Genomic DNA, 21,328 nt, shown 5'->3' with positions numbered 1-21,328 from the left:
ATAGAACTTTTATTCTAAGTTATTTTAGAATTTCCTGTGAGTGCCAATCTGCTCCCTTCAGACAAAATGTAGTGTGAATCTCGGTACAATTTCTGCTTACTACTTGCAAGGAAGGCATTTCTATGTGTTTCAGAAAATGCAAGGGTATACTCTGATCTAGGAGAGAAAGGGAATCTTGATTTTCCCATCCTCTGACTTTAAAAGATGAATCTCTGCACAAGCTAAAGCTGACAGGAAGGGGAGAGATCAGATGGGCATGGCCGTGTGCGCACACCCTTATGAGAAATACTGACCCAAAGCAGCTTTACCTTTCTCACAGTCTTATTCGAAGAAAAAACCTTTACAGAAACAGACACACACAATGTTCTGTCGATAGTGCTAATTTAAAAAAAATATAGAGGTCCATGTTCAATACGTTTGGCAAGCAAGATTTACTTTCAGCCTGACAAACATCAGGATTTGAAAATCTCACTAGTCTGACCAATGTTGATGTAGCAGGAGACGTTTTTAGCTGGTTGAAAATGTATTCAGCTATGTCAGGAGTGTTCCAAGGCAGAGCAGCATTCTCTGAGGACAAGTAGGATGGTAGACCTCCCACATGGGTGACATTGTCAGATGGAGCCCCGACATGGAAAACTTATTTCAAAGTTTCTAGAACTTTGACTTGACACACGGAGCATGCCCAGCATGCTATATATCATGTGTCCACGTGGGGTCCTTCTCCAGTGTCTCTTTTTCTGCAGAGCAGTAAGCATAGCAATGTCAATGAGCTCACTTTGGCTTTTTTGGCCTTGTGGAAAATTTTTCTCTTTTTCTCATGTTTTTTACGGGTTTTCTTCATGGTGTTTGATACCGGGTTCCACTTAGTGCTTCCCCGTAGTGTTCCTAGACAGGGTTATCGACACTTATGGTAAGTTTCCTTTCACGGTTGATTCTCCTGTGGCGGCAGTGCCTCTGTGCCCGCTGGTCATTGATGCCCACTGCCATCGATTTTGATTTTGCATCCCTTCTATTTCATCCCCTCATGGCCACATCCGGTTTTGGCAATGCCCTTGGTGCCTGAGGAACATGTCCATTACGGACCCTCATGAGACATATCCTCTGCCTAGGGGCATTGTATTAGGTCCGGGGTTGCCACTTATGTGCATAAATAATCCCAAAGAGAAGTCTTCTTCAGCTCGATAAGATGGAACAGCTCTTCAGGCTGAGGAAGACCGAGTCATCGGCATCAGCAGCATCGGCATCAATGGCCCTCAGAGCCGCACCGATGGACAATGCCATCAACATCATTGGGACCATCTATGCCATCAGTGCCGTTGGTGGATCGGGGTGCTGGAGACCGACCCCCATTGAACTCCTCCAGACCGAGGATGATGGGTTCATTGTCATCAGCCTCTGCACTAGGGCACCACAGCCTCCCCCTACCAATATGGTGATTGTTGCCGGTTCCTCGGAGGAGGAAGCTCAGTCCAAGCTGGCAGAGACACTGAAGCCTGTAGCCCCCTCCCTCCCCCTCACCAGCTTTGCCATGGACGAAGGCCGAGTGCCTAGGGCCCCATCCCCTGTTGCTTACAGTGAGGATGAGAGTCCCTATGACCCCTGGAGGGATTGATACCTCAGAGTCCTCCGAGGGCTCTGAGGGCCTCCCATCAGACCCTTCTCCTCCAGAAGAATGAAGGAAGTCTCTGACTGAGGACGTAACCTTCTCAGGGTTTGTAAGGGTAATGGCAGAAACCATCCCATTTCAGTTATTGCCAGGCATAAAATGCTTGAGATCCTCCAGTTCATGGAGTCTCCTGAGGGGATCGTGTCAGTTCTGGTACACAATATCCTTAAGTAGTTGCTGCTGAAGATATGGGAACACCCTCTCCCAGTGCCTCTCGTAACAAGAAGGCCGATGGAGTTTACCTTATCTTAGAAGGCTGCTGGATTCGATAAGCATCAGCTGCCCCACCAGTTAGTGGTTGCCAAATATGATCTCAGGAGAGCCAAGTGTTCTTAGACCCATTCTTCGATGCCCCCAGAGAAGGACCTATCAGAGCGATGGATGCTTTTGGGAGGAAGGTATTTCAAGGGGCCATGTTTATTGCCCACATAACTTCCTATCAGCTCTACATGAGCCAGTACATGCAGGACATATGGAAGTAAGAGGTGGCCGAGCAGCTGCCTCAACAACAGCAGAACACCCTCATGTTGCTGGTGCCTAAGGGCCTAGTTGAGTGGACACCATGAGTTCTGAGTGACCTACAATGTTTTCGAGATGACAAAATGGCATAGCTGCAGGCTTTGGATCTCCCGACCGGAGGTACAAGAACTACTCGCTGAAGTGCTGTGCACTGGTGAGAATCTCTTCAGAGATAGGGTGAGGGACACAGTGGCCTAGCTCAGCGACCACCATGAAACTGTCCAACAACTCTCCATCAGCCCTCCAGACCTGTTCTCCTCTTCTAGGAAGTTGTCAAGATCAGAACCGAGGAAATCTTTCTTTTGCCAGAGGAAGTACTATTCTCCACCCCTTCTATCCCTTCAACAGCATCAGGGCTTCCGTGGCCATCCCAGGCAGCAGAGAACCCCCAAACCCCAACCTTAGTCAACGCCAGGGACGGGGTTTTGACTGGTTTATAGGGAGCGTATGCCAATTGCCCGTACCCAGGACATTGGACCCTCCAGTTGGGGGCAGGCTAAGGTTCTTCACAAACCATTGGCCCAGTATAACATCAGACCACTGGGTTCTTTCCATTGTCTGTCAAGGCTACCAATTAAATCTGTTGGGTGTCCCACCAAATTGCTTTCTGAGCCCATTTCGGGGGCTGGTAGCGCATCAGCAGGTGTACGGCTAACGGAACTCTCCTCCCTCTTTAATGACCAGAGTGGTTGAGCCTGTCCCACCAGGGCAAAGAGGGTGGGGATTCTACTCCATGTACTTCTGGATTTCAAAAAGAACAGGAGGACTCTATCCCATCCTTGACCTAAGGGCCATAAACAAATTTCTAAAAAAAAGAAAAGTTCAAGATGGTTTCCCTGGGCATCTTAATCCCCCTTTTGCAAAGAGGAGACTGGCTATGCTCCCTCGATCTAAAGGACATGTTCAATCACATCGAGATATTCCCCAGTCACAAGAAGTATCTCTGATCTGTGGTTGGAAAACTTCACTTTCAATATCGGGTGTAGCTGTTCAGGCTAGTGTCAGCCCCATGAGTCTTAAAATGCCTGACCGTGGTGGCGCACATCTCCACAGGCTGGGGGTGCATGTTTTCCCTTAGATAGACAATTGGCTGGGCAAGAGCACATCTCAGTCATAGGCCATCAGGTCCATGCGCTTGATCATCCGGGTGTTGGAGTTGCTAGGGTTTGTCGTCAACTATGTGAAGACCCATCTCAGCCCGTCACCTCAATTGGACTTCATAGGAGCCCTGCTAGACATGGATCAGGCCAAGTACTTAGGGCCTCGTCAAAGGGCCATCACTTTGACGACCATTGCAGCAGAGATTCAGCAGAGCCAGCAGGTGTCAGCCTGGCATGTGTTGAGGCTGTTGAGCCATATGGTCACAACCGTCCTTGTCACTCCCTTGCCATGATAACACATGCGCAGAGCCCAGTGACCCCTAGGTCACAGTAGTGTCAGGCCACACAGAACCTCCAGGATTGCATCCGAGTCACCCCGTCTCTTTGGGACTCATCCTGGTGGCAAGCACTTTCAAATCTGGAACAGAAAATCTGTTTTCGAAGTCCACCTACCTAAATTGTCCTAACCACGCATGTGTCCACCCTGGGTTGGGGAGCTTATGTAGATGGGCTCAGCACTCGGTTTTCTGGTCTGCTGAGGAAAGCAGCTATCAAATCAACTTCCTGAAGCTTCAGGTGATCAGGTATGCGCTATGGGCTTTCAGAGATCGGCTATCCAACAAAATTGTCCTGGTCCAAAAAGACAACCAGATAGTGATGTGGTATGTCAAGCAGGAAAGTATGGAATTGTATCTCTTGTGTCAGGAAGCAGTCCAGATCTGGTCATGGGCCATGTCCCATGGGATGGTGCTCAAGGCCATGTATCTGTCTGGGTCAGAGAACATGATAGCGGACAGACTGAGTCGTGCCTTCAGACCCCATGAGTGGACCCTGCACAAGGGGGTGGTGAATCAGATATTCTGCCTCTAAGGGAGCCCAGACATGGATCAATCAGATATTCTGCCTCTAAGGGAGCCCAGACATGGATCTATTCAAGTTCCCTTGCAGCAGGAAGGTGCCTCTGCTCTGCTTCCTACAGGTCAGTCAGTAAATCAGCCTCTTGAAGCTTCGAGAGGTCAAGGGGACTATGATCCTCATAGTCCCTTATTGGCTGAGCAGGTCTGCTTTCCACTCATATGGGAGTTGTCCATCTGGACACCAATCAGTCTGGGGACTTCCCCAGATCTCACCACGCAAGATCAAGGCAGGTTGTAACATCCCAATCTTTAGGCCCTGTCGCTTACAGCCTGGATTTTGAGAGGTTAATTCTGTAACAACTCTATCTCTCAGAGGATCTGTCTTGAGTCTAGGTGGCTTCTAGAAAGCCTTCCAATAGAAAGTGCTGTGGACTGAAGTGGAGGAGTTTTTCTGCATGGTGCGAGCAGATGGCCCTAGATCTGTTCTCCTGCCCCACACAAAAATTGCTTGATTACCTTCTACTGCTATCGGAAGCTGGCTTAAAAAACAACTCTGATAGAGTCCATCTCAGTGCAATTGACACATACCACCAAGGTGTACCCATCTCTGTACAGCCTATAGTTGTACAATTCTTGTGGGACCTACTTCAGTTGAAGCCGCCCCTAAGGCCTCCCGCTGTGTCTTGGGACCTCAACGTGGTATTAACTCAGCTGATGAATGCTCCTGTTGAGCCGCTGTGTGCCTGTTACCTGAAGTAACAGAAAAAAGCTGGAAAGCTATGAGTACAAATGCTCATAATTTGGGCAATAAAATCCCAGATCTGCAAGCCCTAATGGTGGAGGCGGACTTGGACGTTGTTGCTGTCACAGAGATGTGGTTCATGGAATCTCATGATTGGGATACCGCAATATCGGGCTATAACTTGCTAAGGAAGGACAGAGAGGACAGAAAAGGGGGAGGAGTGGCTCTTTGTCAGAAACAATATCCAAGCATCTGAGCTGCAAGGAAGATGGGGCAAAGAAGAAGCACTATGGGCCGACCTAAAAAAAGATGATGGGGCATCCATTTTTATTGGAGTGGTTTACAGGCCTCAAAAGCAAATTGAAGAACTTGACAGAGATCTGGTTGAAGACATCCAAAAGATGGGAAAGAAGGGAGAAGTGGTGATTGTTGGAGATTTTAATCTGCCGGATGTAGCCTGGAGAAATCCCTTCTGCAGAATAACAGTAGTAGAGAGATAGTGGATGCCTTGCAAGGGGCTCTGTTCCAACAAATGATAATGGAACCCACGAGGGAGGGAGCTATACTCGATTTAGTGCTCACTAATGGAGATAATGTCTCTAATGTCAAGGTGGGTGCCCACCTCAGTACCAGTGATCATCAAACGGTATGGTTTCATTTCACAAATAGGATACGGAGAAGAAGCACGAAGACCCGAGTTTTGCAGTTCAAAAAGATGGACTTTGATGAAATAGGGAAATACCTGCAGGAAGAACTAGAAGGCTGGGAGAAGAACAAGAAAGATGTGGAACAATGGACCAAACTAAAAGGAGCAATTACGAAGGCAACTAGTCTATATGTTAGAAAAGTAAAGAAAAGCAAGAGAAAAATGAAACCTATCTGGTTCTCAAAGGAGGTGGCTGACAAAATAAAAGCTAAAATAAAAGCGTTTAAGAAATATAAAGGATCCCAAAGGGAGGAGCACAAGGAAGAATATCTGGTGGAACTGAGGGAGACAAAGAAAGTAATTAAGACAGCAAAAAGTCAAGCAGAAGAAAGGATTGCCAAAGAGGTAAAGCGAGGTGACAAAACATTTTTCAGATACAGTGAAATTGGTATGGTGAAATTGAAAGGTGAAAAGGATCAAAGTGTGGAGAGAGACGAAGAAATGGCAGAAATATTAAACGAATACTTCAGCTCGGTGTTCACTAAAAAGGACCCTAGAGAAGGACCATCGCTAGTTAACAAGAAACTGGAGGGGAGTGGAGTAGATGTAACTCCATATTCAGAAGAGAATGTATGGGAAGAGCTAGGAAATCTAAAAGTGGACAAAGCCATGAGGCCTGATGAGGTTCATTCCAGGATACTGAGGGAGCTCAGAGATCTGCTGGCGGGTTCGCTGTGTGACCTGTTCAATAGATCCCTAGAAATGGGAGTGGTGCCGAGTGATTGGAGAAGAGCGGCGGTGGTCCTGCTTCACAAGAGTAGGAGTAGAGAGGAGGCTGGAAACAACAGGACGGTTAGCCTCACCTCGGTGGTGGGAAAAGTAATGGAGTTGCTGCTGAAGGAAAGAATAGTGAACTATCTACAGTCAGAAGAATGCCTGGACCAGAGGCAGCATGGATTCACCAGGGGAAGGTCCTGTCAGATAAATCTGATTGACTTTTTTGATTGGGTGACTAGGGAATTAGATCGAGGAAGAGCGCTCGATGTCATTTACTTGGATTTCAGCAAAGCTTTTGATACGGTCCCGCACAGGAGGCTTGTGAATAAAATGAGAAGTTTAGCAGTGAGTTCCGAGGTGGTGGCCTGGATTGCAAACTGGTTGCCGGACAGAAGACAATGTGTGATGGTAAATGGAACTTACTCTGAAGAGAGAACGGTGTTAAGCAGAGTGACGCAAGGATCGGTGTTGCGACTGGTCCTGTTCAATAACTTTGTGAGTGACATTCCAGATGGGATAGAAGGTAAGGTTTGTCTTTTTGCAGATGATACTTAAATCTGCAACAGAGTGGACATGCCAGAAGGAGTGGAGAGAATGAGATGGGATTTAAAGAAACTGGAAGAGTAGTCGAAGATATGGCAGCTGAGATTCAACGCCAAGAAGTGCAGAGTCATGCATATGGGGTGTGGAAATCCGAAAGAACTGTATTTGATGGGGGGGTGAAGGGCTGATGAGCAGGTAAGAGACCTTGGGGTCATAGTGTCTAATGATCTAAAGTCGGTGAAACAATGTGACAAGGCAATATACCTAAAGCCAGAAAAATGCTGGGCTGCATAGAGAGGAATATCTAGTAAGAGAAAGGAAGTTATGATCCCCTTGTACAGGGCCTTGGTGAGGTTTCACCTGGAGTACTGTGTTCAATTCTAGAGACCGTATCTCCAAAGGGACAGAGACAGGATGGAGGCAGTCCAGAGAAGGGCGACCAAAAAGGTGGAAGGTCTTCATAAAATGACTTATGAGGAGAGATTGAGGAACCTAAATATGTATACCCTGGAGGAGAGGAGGAGCAAGGGTGATATGATACAGACTTTCAGATACTTGAAAGGTTTTAATGATCTATGGTCAACAACAAACCTTTTCTGTTGGAAAAAAATGTAGAACTAGGGGTCATGATTCGAAACTCCAGGGAGGAAGACTCAGAACCAATGTCAGGAAGTATTTCTTCACGGAGAGGGTGGTGGATGCCTGGAATGCCTTTCTGGAGGAAGTGTTGGAAGACTAAAACTGTGAAGGATTTCAAAGGGGCATGGGATAAACACTGTGGATCCATAAAGGCTAGAGGATGGGAATGAAGAGAAGAGCCATGGGGTGGCTTGCTGGAATGGAGGCTACTACCTGGTGATTACTACCCTCACTCAATAAGCCTTTGCACGGTTAATGCAACTCCAGCATTGCTCTCTGTTTCAACGGCAAGGGGAAATGTGGAAAAGAGGATTTGCTTCAGATAACAACAAACAAGGACTGAACTTCACAATCTGGGTAAACAAGCATGGGGGTAGCTTGCTTATTACAGCGGTTACTACCCTAAACCAATTAAGCCTGATAAATCACTTTGAATGCATATACAGTGTTGCTCTCTGCTTCAAAGGCAGGGGAAAATGTGGAAAAGAGGATTTGCATTCAGACAACAACCAACAAGGCATTGATCTGCACAGTCTGGGTAAACAAGCATTGGGGTAACTTGCTTGATGCGGTGGTTAAAACCCTTAACCATTAAGCCTTATGCTCACCTTTGATGCAACTCCAACATTACTCTCTGCATCAAGGGCAGGGAATGGCAGGAAATTTGAATCAAACAGTGACCAACAGGGGCCCTGAACTTGGTGATTGGTGAAACAGATAAGTATGGGAAAATAAGTGTGGGAGCTTGCTGGGCAGACTGGATGGGCCGATTGGTCTTTTTCTGCTGTCATTTCTGTGTTAAGTACCTGGCCTGAAAGGTCATAGTTTTGGTGGCGGTCACCTCAGCGTGCAGGGTCAGCAAGCTCCAGGCCTTAGTGACTTGTGTGTCTTACACTAAGTTTTATCATGACAGGGTGATCGTGCATACACACTCTAAGTTCCTGCCTAGGGTAGTGACGGACTTCCATTTTAACCAGTGCATTGTTCTAACAACATTCTTTCACAGGCCCAATTTACACCAAGGCAAATGAGCACTGCATAGTTTGGATTGCAAGTGAGCCTTAGCCGTCTATCTGGAATGGACAGAATCCCATAGACAGTTCACACAACTTTTTATTTATTTTGAAAGGAAAAGGTTGGGCATTGCTGTTGCCAAAAAGACACTATCCAATTGTCTAGCAGCTTGCATCTCCTTCTGTTATGTCCAGGTAGGACTGCATCTTGGGGATCATGTCAAAGCTCATTCTGTCAGAGCTATGGCAGCGTCGGTGGCCCACTTCCCATGAAGGCGATCTGCAAGGCTGTGACGTGGAGTTCACTATTGTTTAGATAAGGATGGCCGACTCAACAGTAGGTTCGGCCAGTTTGTCCTTCAGAATCTGTTTGAGGTGTAGATCCTAACTCTCCCTGCTTAGGTCCCGTTGTTTGAGTTCAGGCTGTCTCCCCCCTCTGTTACCAACAGCATGGTGGTGGTTGTGCCCGTTGGCAAGTGGTTGGGTGTCTGTTGGTCCCCTTGTGTGAAAACTACCATCCTGCTTGTTCTCGGGGAAAGCAGAGTTGCTTACCTGTAAGAGGTGTTTTCCGAGGACAGCAGAATGTTAGTCCTCACGAAACCTCATGCTCTCTGTGCTAAGTCAAAGTTCTAGAAACGTTGACATAAATTTTCCATTTCGGGCTCCATCTGATGTTGTCATCCATGTGTGAGGACTAACATCCTGCTTTTCTCGGAGAATATCTGCTGCAGGTAAGCAACTCTGCTTTATCCAGATAACGCCGATTTTCAGCATTATCTGGCTAATATAGCCGGATAAGTTTAGACTAGCTGAAGAGCATACTTGGAAGAGATGAGAATTTCCAAATAATTATTGAGGTTCATATTCAGCTGCAAACTGGCTAGGAAAGTTAGCTTGATAAAATTATCAAGCTATCTTTAAAATAACCGATGGACCAGGGGTCCATCGGGCCCAGCATCCTGTTTCCAGCGGTGGCCAATCCAGGCCATAGAAACCTGGCAGTGGCTATTCCCACCTGATGCCCACCTGATGCCCAGTGCTTCAGCCTGATCCCACCCTGGATCATGGCTGAGGGGGGATATCAAAGAGGCTGAGGGGGGATATGATAGAGGTCTTTAAGATCATGAGAGGTCTTGAACAAGTAGATGTGACTCGGTTATTTACACTTTCGAATAATAGGAGGACTAGGGGGCATTCCATGAAGTTAGCAAGTAGTACATTTAAGACTAATTGGAGAAAATTCTCTTTCACTCAACGCACAATAATGCTCTGGAATTTGTTGCCAGAGGATGTGGTTAGTGCAGTTAGTGTAGCTGGGTTCAAAAAAGGTTTGGATAAGTTCTTGGAGGAGAAGTCCATTAACGGCTATTAATCAAGTTTACTTAGGGAATAGCCACTGCTATTAATTGCATCAGTAGCATGGGGTCTTCTTAGTGTTTGGGTAATTGCCAGGTTCTTGTGGCCTGGTTTGGCCTCTGTTGGAAACAGGATGCTGGGCTTGATGGACCCTTGATTAGACCCAGCATGGCAATTTCTTATGTTCTTATTCAGCAGTGTGCCCATACTGCTGAATATGCTGGCAAATTTAGTCAAATACAGGGCCAGTGCAAGGATATTATGTGCCATAATGGAAACTTATATTCTTGTGCCCTCTTCCCCCCACCCCACCTCTGCATCCTCCATACATACAATAAAAACTAATGCATTTATAATAGATTTTTCATGAAAAAGAACGTTCAACTTTTACCTCAGTATTCTGAGATATTATATTTATATGCAGTGTTGTAGTGCAAACCAGAAAAGTCTGCTAAAAGACAAAAGTAAAAAAAGACACTTGGAAACCATATAACAGTTTACTCATAGAAAAAGCCACAAGGTGTGGAACGACGAGCAGGCACACTAAATATTAATTATATCCAGCAGGTATGTTGCAACAAGGTAGAAAAGGTCCAAAAATAAATTTCAAACAGTCAGTTAAAAGGCAGAGATACATTAATTCCAAGTGGTCAAATATTTATTGAAACATTAGTCCCCCGACACAGAGCCGTTTTTCGCTAGGGCTGCATCAGGAGGGACGAGTAACATATAACATCATTGGCAATACACCATTGAACGGAATATCCCATTTAATCATATAAACATTAGGTGTGTATATGAATAATGAAGAACTGTGCAAAAGTTGAATTGTATAACCAAGCAAATTGCATGTAAGGAGTATACCACTCAGTTGTGCCCAGGCAAGAAAGGAAATTTTGAAAGCCACACAGATTGTCAATGTAGGCTAAAGCACTCTGCCTAGAGTAATATTGTTCAGGGCTGTCAAAAGCATCCAAAACAAGATTAATGTGGAATGGAAACAAAGATAACAGAAGGAAGATCTCGGCAGCCGTGCTTTCATGTTCTATCAGCTTCGGCCGCACTTAAACGTGCAGAGATCTTCTTTCCTTTCTTGCCTGTGCACAACTGTGCAAACCCAGAAACAACAACTGCTGAAACCACATCTCCTGGCAATGAATTCCAGAGTTTAATTATGCGCTGAGTGAAAACGAATTTTCTTCAATTTGTTTTAAATGAGCTCCTTGCTAACTTCATGGGGTACGCCCTGTTCCTTCTGTTATCTGAGAGAGTAAATTAACCAATTTACATTAACTTGTTCAAGTCCTTTCATGATTTTGAAGACTTCTATCATATTCCCCCCTCAGTCAACTCTTCTCTAAATTGAACAGCCCTAACTTCTTTAGCTTTTCCTCATAGGGCAGCCGTTCCATGCCCCATATTTTGGTCGCTGTTCTCTGCAGTTTCTCCAGGGCAGGTATATCTTTTTTGAGATGCTGTGATCAGATTTGCACACAGTATTCAAGGTGCAGTCTCACCATGAAGCGATACAGAGGCATGATATCCTCCGTTTTATTTTCCATTCCCTTCCTAATAATTCCTAGCATTCTGTTTGCTTTTTTGATCGCCACAGCACACTGGGCTGACGATTTTAATGTATTATGCACTATGACACCTAGATCTCTTTCCTGGATGGTAACTCCTAAGATAGAACCTAACATTGTGTAATTACAGCAAGGGTTATTTTTCCCTATATGCATCACTTTGCACTTGTCCCCGTTAAACTTCATCTGCCATTTGGAAGCCCAATCTTCCATTCTCACAAGCTCCTCCTGCAATTCATCACAATCCGTTTGATATTTAACTACTCAGCATAATTTTGTGTTGTCAGCAAATTTGATCACCTCACTCATCATATCCCTTTCCAGATCTTTTATAAATATATTAAAAAGCATTGGTCTAAGTACAGATCCCTGAGGCACTCCACTGTTTACCTTTTTCCACTGTGAAAACTGACCATTTAATCCTACTCTCTGTTTCCTGTCTTTTAACCAACTTGCAATCCACAAAAGGACATCGCCTCCTATCCCATGACTTTTTAGTTTTCTTAGAAGCCTCTCATGCAGGACTTTGTTGAATGCTTTCTGGAAATCCAAACATACCACATCTACCGGTTCACCTTTGTCCACAGGTTTATTCACCAAAAAAATGTAGAAGATTTGTGAGGCAAAACTTCCCTGGGGTAAATCCATGTTCACTGTGACCCATCAAACCATGTCTATCTGAATGTTTTGTGATTTTATTCTTTATAACCTTTTCCACAATTTTTCCCAGCACTGAAAACCGGTCTATAGTTTCCTGGATCACTTCTGGATCCCTTTTTAAATACAGGGGTTACATTGGCCATCTTGCAATCTTCAGGTACATCAGATGATTTTAATGATAGGTTAAACATTTTTACTAATAGTTTTGAAATTTCATTATACCATCCAGACCAGGTTATTTACTACTCTTCAGTTTGTCAATCAGGCCTACCACATCTTCCAGGTTCACCGTGATTTGGTTCAGTTGAACAGAATCACCCCTTGAAAACCTTCTCTGGAACTGGTTTCTCCCCAACATCGTCATCAGTAAACACTGAAGCAAAGAAATTGTTTAATCTTTCTGCGATGGCCTTATCTTCTCTAAGTACCCCTTTAACTTGATCATCTAATGGTCCAACCTGCTCCCTAGCAGGCTTTCTGCTTCGGATATGTTTTAAAAAATTTTTATTGTGAGTTTTTGCCTCTATGGCCAACTTCTTTTCAAATTTTCTCTTAGCCTGTCTTATCGGTGTCTTACATTTAACTTGCCAATCCTTATGCTTTATCCTGTTTTCTTCTGAAGGATCTTTCTTCCAATTTAATTAAGATCTTTTGGCTAAAATAGCTTCTTTCACTTCACCTTTTAACCATGCCAGTAATCATTTTGCCTTCCTTCCACCTTTCTTAATGCATGGAATACATCTGGTTTGTGCTTCTAGATGGCATTTTTTAACAATGTCCATGTCTGTTGCACACTTTTTACCTTTGTAGCTGCACCTTTCAGTTTTTTTCTATTTTTCTCATTTTATCAGTTTCCCTTTTGAAAGTTTAGCACTAGAGTCGTGGATTTATATACTGCCCCCCTTCCAGTCATTAATTCAAATTTGATCATATTACGATCACTATTTCCAAGCGGCCCCACCACTGTTAACTCTATCACCAAGTCCTGTGCTCCACTGAGAACTAGATGTAAAATTGCTTCTTCTCTCGTTAGTTCCTGAACCACTTGCTCCATAAAACTGTCTTTTATTCCATCCAGGAACTTTATCTCTCTAGCATGCCCTGATGTTTCACTTACCCAGTCGGTAGTGGGGTAATTGAAATCTCCCATTACTGCACTACCAGTTTGGTTATCTTCCCTAATTTCTCTTAGCATTTCACTGTCCGTCTCACAATTTTGGCCAGGTGGATGGTAGTATACTCCTACCACTATTCTCTTCCCCAACACACAAGGGATTTCTACCCATAAAGATTTGATTATACATTTATTCTCATGCAGAACCTTTATCCTGTTGGACTCTATGCCATCCCGGGTGGCATCTCCTCCCCCGCTAGCCTGGAATAAGAAGTGGTGTTGCATGGGCCTGTGCCAATGGGAAGAAAGAGATGCTGCTGCTGCTGCCCCTCAAACTGTGGGGCTCTTGGTGGCCTCCTAGAGTTTCCACCGGCCCTGGCCAGATAAGTTTATTTGGCTAACTGTCCTAGTCAGCCCATGGCTGAATATGGATCTCATAACAATTATTCATATACAGTACTGTCATCTCTTCTAAGTACAGCACAGCTTTAGTCTTTCCAATCCAATAATACTCTTCCTGCTCTCTCTTTAACCTGTTCCTCATGTGTATCCATTCTTTATTTGCATTAGCATATGGACAGGCTATACTGGGAATGTTCTAGATGTGGCCCAGTGCATATTAATAACAATATATGATCGAGAATAGTGGGATACTTGTTTCATATGTAGTGACTATAACAGTCTCCAATAATAAAAGTTGCTCTTTCCGCGTAGATAATCAGCAGAGCTTGGCAAAGGCATAGCACGCTGTAGGAGTGCAGATGTCAAGTACATGCCTGGACTTTATGCATAAACTAATCTCTAAACAGAGAAGGTGATCTCACTGTTTGCTAATTCTGAAAAGCGGCATCATTTGCCTTTGCTGGTTCATGGTTTGTGCAGTGAGCTGTGACGTGCATAGTCTCTACACATCTTTCAGTGCTCATACAGCAACACAGTTTTCAGAAGTACCCTTTACAGATGTTTTTAGCACCAAACACAGTACTACTACAGGATCATCTGTGTCACCCAGTGTGCCCAGTTTTCTCTGCTGAACCCGTCTAGATCTCTATTCATCTCCATCCTTTCCCCTTACTGCTGCCCTCCCAAACATGTTTTGAACTCTCCCCATGATTGCTCCTACCTGTGAGAGTAGGCTATTTCAGACATCTATCAGCTTTATTATTCTTTCCCGGTTTCATCATGGTAAAACAATTTTATTATGGCAGAAAGCCAAAAATCACTGCAAATAGTGCTGATATTGTTTCAGCACAATATATTAGGTTACAACAGATATTGTGCTTTGTGTTGGTGGTAAAGTAGCATATTATTTGCATACCTACCTTTTTTTTTTTATTCTCTCTTTTAGGCTGTTCCCTATTCAAGAGAATTTAAACAGAAATATGACTACTTCAGAAAGAAGTTAAAGAAACCTGTGAGTAGTTCTGTGTCCAGGGCTGGTTTATATAACAACATTGCAGACTAGACCATCCAAAACTGTGTGATTACAAAGGACGCATTTTTTTGTTTAAACCAAAAATAAAAATGTAAATTTTTTTTTCTGAAGACCCTGTTTTGAGCTCCAGCATCTTATTTATTTCTTGATGCACGAGCTGCATGACCTCCTGCACTGAATAATGAGCAGTGAGTTACTGAGCTTGAAGTCATGTTCTGTGATTGCCCCTGGCACAGAGAAGATCTGGAAGGAAGCAATTTCAGCAATTTTGCATTATTGAGCCGGGACACTAATTGCTATTTATCGCACGCTATCCAGAAGCCCTGCTGTTGTGTAGCTCTCATTGTCCTCAATATTAGTGGAAAAGAGTGTTAATAAATTTAGGACGCTGTAATCTTGTCTTGTTCTTTTCTCCCCCTGCCAGGCTGATATACCAAATCGATTTGAAATGAAACTTCACAGAAATAACATATTTGAGGAATCCTACAGGAGAATCATGTCTGTGAAAAGACCTGATGTCCTGAAAGCCAGATTGTGGATTGAATTTGAGTCTGAGAAGGGGCTTGACTATGGGGGTGTGGCCAGGGAATGGTTCTTCCTTTTGTCCAAGGAGATGTTTAACCCTTACTATGGCTTGTTTGAATATTCAGCAACGTGAGTGTTGATTTCATCTAATTGTTTCGTATTTAAAGAAGCGAACTTGCAAAGACAAATCCAATAGTTCGATTTGCCCGAATAATCCTTTATACGTTTTTAATGTGTTCTGCATTTTTTATTCAGTATGGTGTAAGATGACATTTTAATAAGTGACCCACAAACAGGAGAAAATAAGTTCTTTTGCACTATGTGCTTTGCTTTTGTTCTTAAATCATCTTATCTGCCCAAAACAGCGGAATTCTGCATTTCAAAGCAGGCATGAGAGAAAGTGATTAAGGATAATGGAGACTGAGATGTCAGATCAGGAGTAATGATGTAGAGTCGTGTCTTACACCTGCATTAGACTGCGAAATTGGAATGGAGTTGCCAGATAGAATTGCAAGTTAAAAATCAGATCCATATAATATAGCAAATAATAAATCTGTTTCAAGGCTGAAAACAGTGCTTGGATGATGACAACAAGAAAGAACCTTTAAGATAACCACTAAACAACTTTATTAATAAGAATTTTTCTAAACTGGTTAAAAGAGAGGGAACAGAAACTAAACGGTCACTTTTCCAAACAGAGAGAAGCGAATAGTGGAGTGCCCCAGGAATGTGCACTGAGACAGTGTTTAACACATTTATTAATCTGGAAAAGGGAGAAATGTCCAAGATGATCAGATTTGCAGATGAAACAAAACTGCTCAAAGTCATTAAAACATAGGTTGATTCTGTAGAATTGTGAAACTGGGGAGCTGGTTATCTAAATGGCAGATGAAATTAAAGTAGACTAATGCAAAGTGATATACATAGGTAAACATAATCCTGAATAAAGGTGCACAGTGCTGAGTCATTGGGGATAACTTTCAAAAGCATTTACATATATGAACACTATTGTATGCACATAGATGGGCTGTTTTTTTTAAAACTCTTAGTTTCAACCAGGTACAATATAAGAACATAAGAACATGCCATACTGGGTCAGACCAAGGGTCGATGAAGCCCAGCATCCTGTTTCCAACAGTGGCCAATCCAGGGCATAAGAACCTGGCAAGAACCCAAAAACTAAGTCTATTCCACGCTACTGTTGCTAGTAATTCCATCCAGGAACTTTATCTTCTGTGTGTAAATCAAGATACAATAATGTCTCATAATATATCCAATACCTGTAACAGTTAAACAGATATAGCATTAGAACCAGCCATCCCCTCTCCCGCTCCCGGAACCATCCCATCATAACTAGATTAGTTCGGGGAAGTCAGAGATACCTCCCTAGATGGGCTTTTTAAACTTTTCCTCAGGAGTTGCATAGAAGTGCTTTTGTGCATATTTTTACATACATTTGAAAGAGGTGTTCTCAAGGGTGGAGGTGGCACAGGGAGATTATTTATGCATGCACATTTACCGCTGCTCCGCATGCACATTTGCCTCTGCTCCCAAGCAGGCATAGATTTGAGCACATATGCTGCACTGGCTTCCACATGCACCCACTAACTTTCAAAGCAGGTATGTGCACATAAGTCCTCGGGTACGGACTTCAGCCCTACACAGGCTGTAATAAAAATTCCCTCTTTGTGGACAATGGATAGAAATCTTCAGCTCAATGTGCAGCAGTAGTCAAAAAAGCAAATTGAACATTAGAAATTATTCAGGAAGGAATAAAAAAACCAAAACTGGGAAAAGACTGATGCCTCTGTATCGATGCATAGTGTGATCACATTTTGAGAATTGTGTGCGGTTCTGGTCGTCACCATCTCAACAAAGATATAGCAGATGCAGAAAAGGGCATCAAAAATAATTAAAAGGGGGATGTAATGTTTCCTTATGAAGAAGGTCTAAACAAGTTAGGACTCTTCAACTCGTAGAAGAGATGACTGAGAAGAGAGATGGTAGAAGTTTATGAATGTACGTGTGTGGTGTGGAACAGGTTAATAGAGAGTGATTATATACTCTTTCAGATAATATGACTAGAAGAGAGTCCATGAAACTAAGCACATACCGATTTAAAACATTTAAGAATTTTTTTTTTCAGTCAATGCACAATTAAACTATGGAATTTATTGCCAGAAAATGTGGTCAGGGCTAGTAGTATAACGGAGTTTAAAAAAAGTTTGAACAAGTTTCTGGAGCGCAGGGCCATTAACAGTTGATAGCCAAATATGTTGGGGTGTCGTCGCCTCTTACTTCTGGCAGCAAGCAATATGGAATAAACTTTCCTATTAGGATTTTTCAAGTGACCTAGACTGGCCACAGTCAGAGACAGGATGCTAGGCTCAATGTACCCTTAGTCTGACCCAGCATGATGCTGCTTACTTTCCTCTTTTCCACCTCCCCCACATTGTATACCTACTTCTAGGGGATAATTTTGTAGCAGTCCACATAAGGAGCAAATATGCCATTCAAATATACCCGCTTTGAAAGTGAAAGTAAACATGGTCTTCCCTTTTGAAAATTATCCTACAGAAACAACATGTACACAATTACACCTGATAATTGTAGGTAGAACATTTTCAGGAAATTTTATGTGCATGCTTATAAAAAGGCAGAAGTAGGCGTATAAGTACAAACCCAATCCTAGGAATGCCTCCGCTCACTCTGGGCAAAATTAGGCATGACCATGTCATGCATGCATAAGTTGACCAACATGTCAGGCCAGCAATTTTGTAAAAGACCATTTCTGTGCGTATAACACCATTTTACCTGCAAATTACCCTTTGAAAATTGCCCGCCTTGTAGATGTATAAATTTTCAAAGGAAAAAGTAGTACTTTCACCCCTTGATCATCTAATGGTCCAACTGATAACTTCGCAGGCTTTTTACCTCAAATGTACCTTAAAAAAGCCTTATGAGTTTTGCTTCCACAGCAAGCTTCTTTTCAAATTCTCTCTTTGCCTTCCTTATCAATGCTTTGCATCTGACTTGCCAGTGCTTATGCTGTTTTCTTCATTCGGATCCCTTTTCCATTTCTTGAAAGATGTTCTTTTAGGTAATATAGCCTTTCTCACCTCACCTTTCATCCATACCCATTTAGCCTTCTTTTCACCTTTTCTAATGCGTAGAATACATCTGTTCTGGGCTTCCAAGATGGTGTTTTTCAACATCATCCATGCCTGAGTTTATCTCTTAACCTTTGCAGTTGCTTCTTTGTTTGTTTCTAACCATTTTCCTAATTTTATCAGTTACCTTTTTGAAAGTTAAATGCTGTCATAGTAGATTTCTTTTTTGCGCTCCTTCCAGTTGTTAGATTTGATAATGTTGTGATCACTATTGCCAAGAGGTTCCAAAACTGTTACCTCTCGCACCAAATCCTGTGTTCCACTAAGGACTAGGTCTAAAATAGTTTTCCTTCTTGTTTGTTCTGGTACCAGTTGCTCCATAAAGCAGTCATTTATTTCATCTAGGAACTTTACTTCTCTGGAATGTTCTAATGTAACATTCACCCAGTCAATACTGGGGTAATTGAAATTATCCATTCTTTGTTACGGTTCTGGCCGCAAGCACCGCGACCAGACCCTTACCTCAGAGTTCCTGGACCTGTTCCCGCTTCTGCTGGCGTGGTTTGCGGCCTGTTCGGCGGCGTCCCTGCCGGGACCATGCCACCGGGAAGCCTCCCGTGGGCACCCTGCCTCTAGGCGCGCGTGTGCTACTTGGGCGCTTATCTAGGCCGTTTCCCACCAGTGGTGACTCCGCCCAATTCCTGACGTCAGACGCCGCGGCCTTGATAAGCCAGCCGCGGACCTTCAGTCCTTGCCTTGCAACAGGGTTACCATCCGGTTCCCAGTTGCTCCGTGCCCCAAAGTGGGTCACCTTGGAACTCGCTCCGTTCCTGCCTGCCTGCTACAGTACCTGCCTGGATCCTGCTTGCTTGCTTGCTACAGTCCCTGCCTGGTTCCAGTACCCTAGTCTTGCTACAGTTCCTGCCTGGTTCCAGTTCCTGTTCCTTGCTACAGCGTGGTTTGCTGTCCTTGTCTGGTTCCAGTTCCTGTCCAGTTCTCCAGTCTACTCGCCTAAGTCCCAGCGGCTGGGCCCCTACGGGCTCCTCCCGGGGGGACTTCAGCTTCCAGGGGTGAAACCTCACCTAAGTCCCAGCGGCTGGGCTCCTACGGGCTCCTCCCGGGGGAGCACCAGCTTCCAGGGTGAAGAGCACCATCTACGTCCTGCCTGACATCTGCCTTCCGACCTGTGGATTCCTAGAGACACTGAACATCTTCTCCCAGTCTCTGACATGTCGGCCCAAGGATCCACTAAACTGAGACTCCCACAACATTCTTACGGTGCTGCTGATTCTGTTAGCTTTCCTAATTTCTTTTAGCGTTTCATTGTCTGTTAGTTCATTCTGGCCAGGTAGATGGTAAATATCCCCATTACTATTTTATTCCCTTTTTCATCTGGAATTTCTATCCATAAAGATTCAACATTGCATTTTGTTTCCTGCAGAATTTTTATCCTGTTTGACTCAATGCTGTCTTTAACATATAGTACTACCCCTCCACCAATTTGATCTGTCCTATCATTTCGATATCACAGTGTCCCATTGGTTATCCTGCTTCCACCAGGTCTCTGAGATGCCAGTTATATCTACATTTTCATCCAGTGCTATACCCACTAACTCCCATTTTATATTTTAGACTTCTATCATTTGTATATAAACATTTCAAAGTATGTTTCTTGTTTGTATTAACCTGCTCATTAGTTGACAGGGGGTAAATTGGAATCTTTCTGTACTTTACTTAAAGACACCTGGTCGCTTTTGGCATTTATTGTAACTTCTCTATTTGATGCCCTATTTTCCTTGATCTCTTATTATCCTTCAAAGATAACATTCTGATCTATATGCTTCTAATTGATGATCATCTTTCCCCCACAGCAAAGAGACTAAATCCATTCTTTGCTTCAGTATTCACCAAGGAACATGTAAGAGATCTACCCATACTTAGAAATGATATTCAAAGGTGATGATTCAGTGGAACTGAATCTCAGTAAACCTGGAAGTTGTACTAGGGCAAATTGACAAACTAAAAAGTAGCAAATCACCTGGGCCAGATGGTATATATCCCAGAGGGTTGAAAGAACTGAGAAATGAAATTGCGGACCTGCTACTGGAAATTTGTAAACTATCTATAACATCATTTATGGTACCTGAAGACAGGAAGATTGCCAATGTAATGCCAATTTTTAAAAAGGGATCAAAGGGTGGTCCAGGAAATTACAGATCAGTGAGTTTGACATCTGTGCCAGGCAAAAATAGTTTCTACCATCATAAAGAATAAAACTGCTCAACATATAGATAAGCATAGTTTAATGGGTGAAAGCCAACATGGATTGAGCCAAGGGAAGACTTGCCTCACAAATTTGCTACATTTTTTGAAGGCATAAATAAATGTGGCTAAAAGTGAGCCAGTTGATATAGTGTATCTGGATTTCCAGAAAGCATTTGACAAAGTCCTTCATGAGAGACTTCTTAGGAAATTAGAAAGTCATGGAATAGATGAGTGTCCTCTTGTGGACTGCCACCTGGTTAAAAAATAGAAAACAGAGTAGGTCTAAATGGTAAATTTTCTCAATGGGAAAAGATGAATAGTGGAGTGCCCTAAGGATCTATTCTGGGACTGACGCTGGAAATGGGAACAAGTGAGGTGATCAAATTTCCCGATGACACAAAATTATTCAAAGTTGTCAAATCACAAGAAGATTGTGAGAAAATGCAAGAGGACATTTGCAAAACTGGGAGACTGGCATACAAATGGTGAATGAAATTTAATGTAGACAAATGCAAAGTGAATGCACTTAGGGAAGAGAACCCCAAATTAATGCTACAAAATCAAGGTTCCACTCAGGAATAGGATCTAAGCATCATTATTGATAATACATTGAAATCTTCTGCTCAGTGTGCCGCAACAGCCAAGAAAGCAAATAGAATGCTAGGGATTATTAGGAAAGGAATGAAGAATAAAACAGAGAATATCATAATGTTTCTTTATTGCTCCATGGTGTGAAGTCGTCTTGAGTATTGTGTTTCCTTTAGGTCACCATATCTCA

The 21,328-nt window shown here is 43.3% G+C and overlaps 1 protein-coding gene across 10 annotated transcripts in view; it reads left to right on the top strand.

The window, feature by feature from the left end:
• NEDD4L (NEDD4 like E3 ubiquitin protein ligase) overlaps positions 1-21,328 on the top strand; it is a 907,002-nt gene that overhangs the window by 800,391 nt on the left and 85,283 nt on the right. For all 10 annotated transcript variants that reach the window (XM_029579603.1, XM_029579595.1, XM_029579588.1 and 7 more), the window contains 2 exons: positions 14,564-14,629; positions 15,075-15,304. In XM_029579603.1, coding sequence (XP_029435463.1) covers positions 14,564-14,629; positions 15,075-15,304 — 296 coding nt within the window. The remainder of the gene's footprint in view (positions 1-14,563; positions 14,630-15,074; positions 15,305-21,328) is intronic.

This window comes from Rhinatrema bivittatum, chromosome 1, assembly GCF_901001135.1.
Source record: "Rhinatrema bivittatum chromosome 1, aRhiBiv1.1, whole genome shotgun sequence".
NCBI classification, from domain to species: domain Eukaryota; kingdom Metazoa; phylum Chordata; class Amphibia; order Gymnophiona; family Rhinatrematidae; genus Rhinatrema; species Rhinatrema bivittatum.
This window is presented reverse-complemented; position numbering and strand designations above follow the sequence as displayed.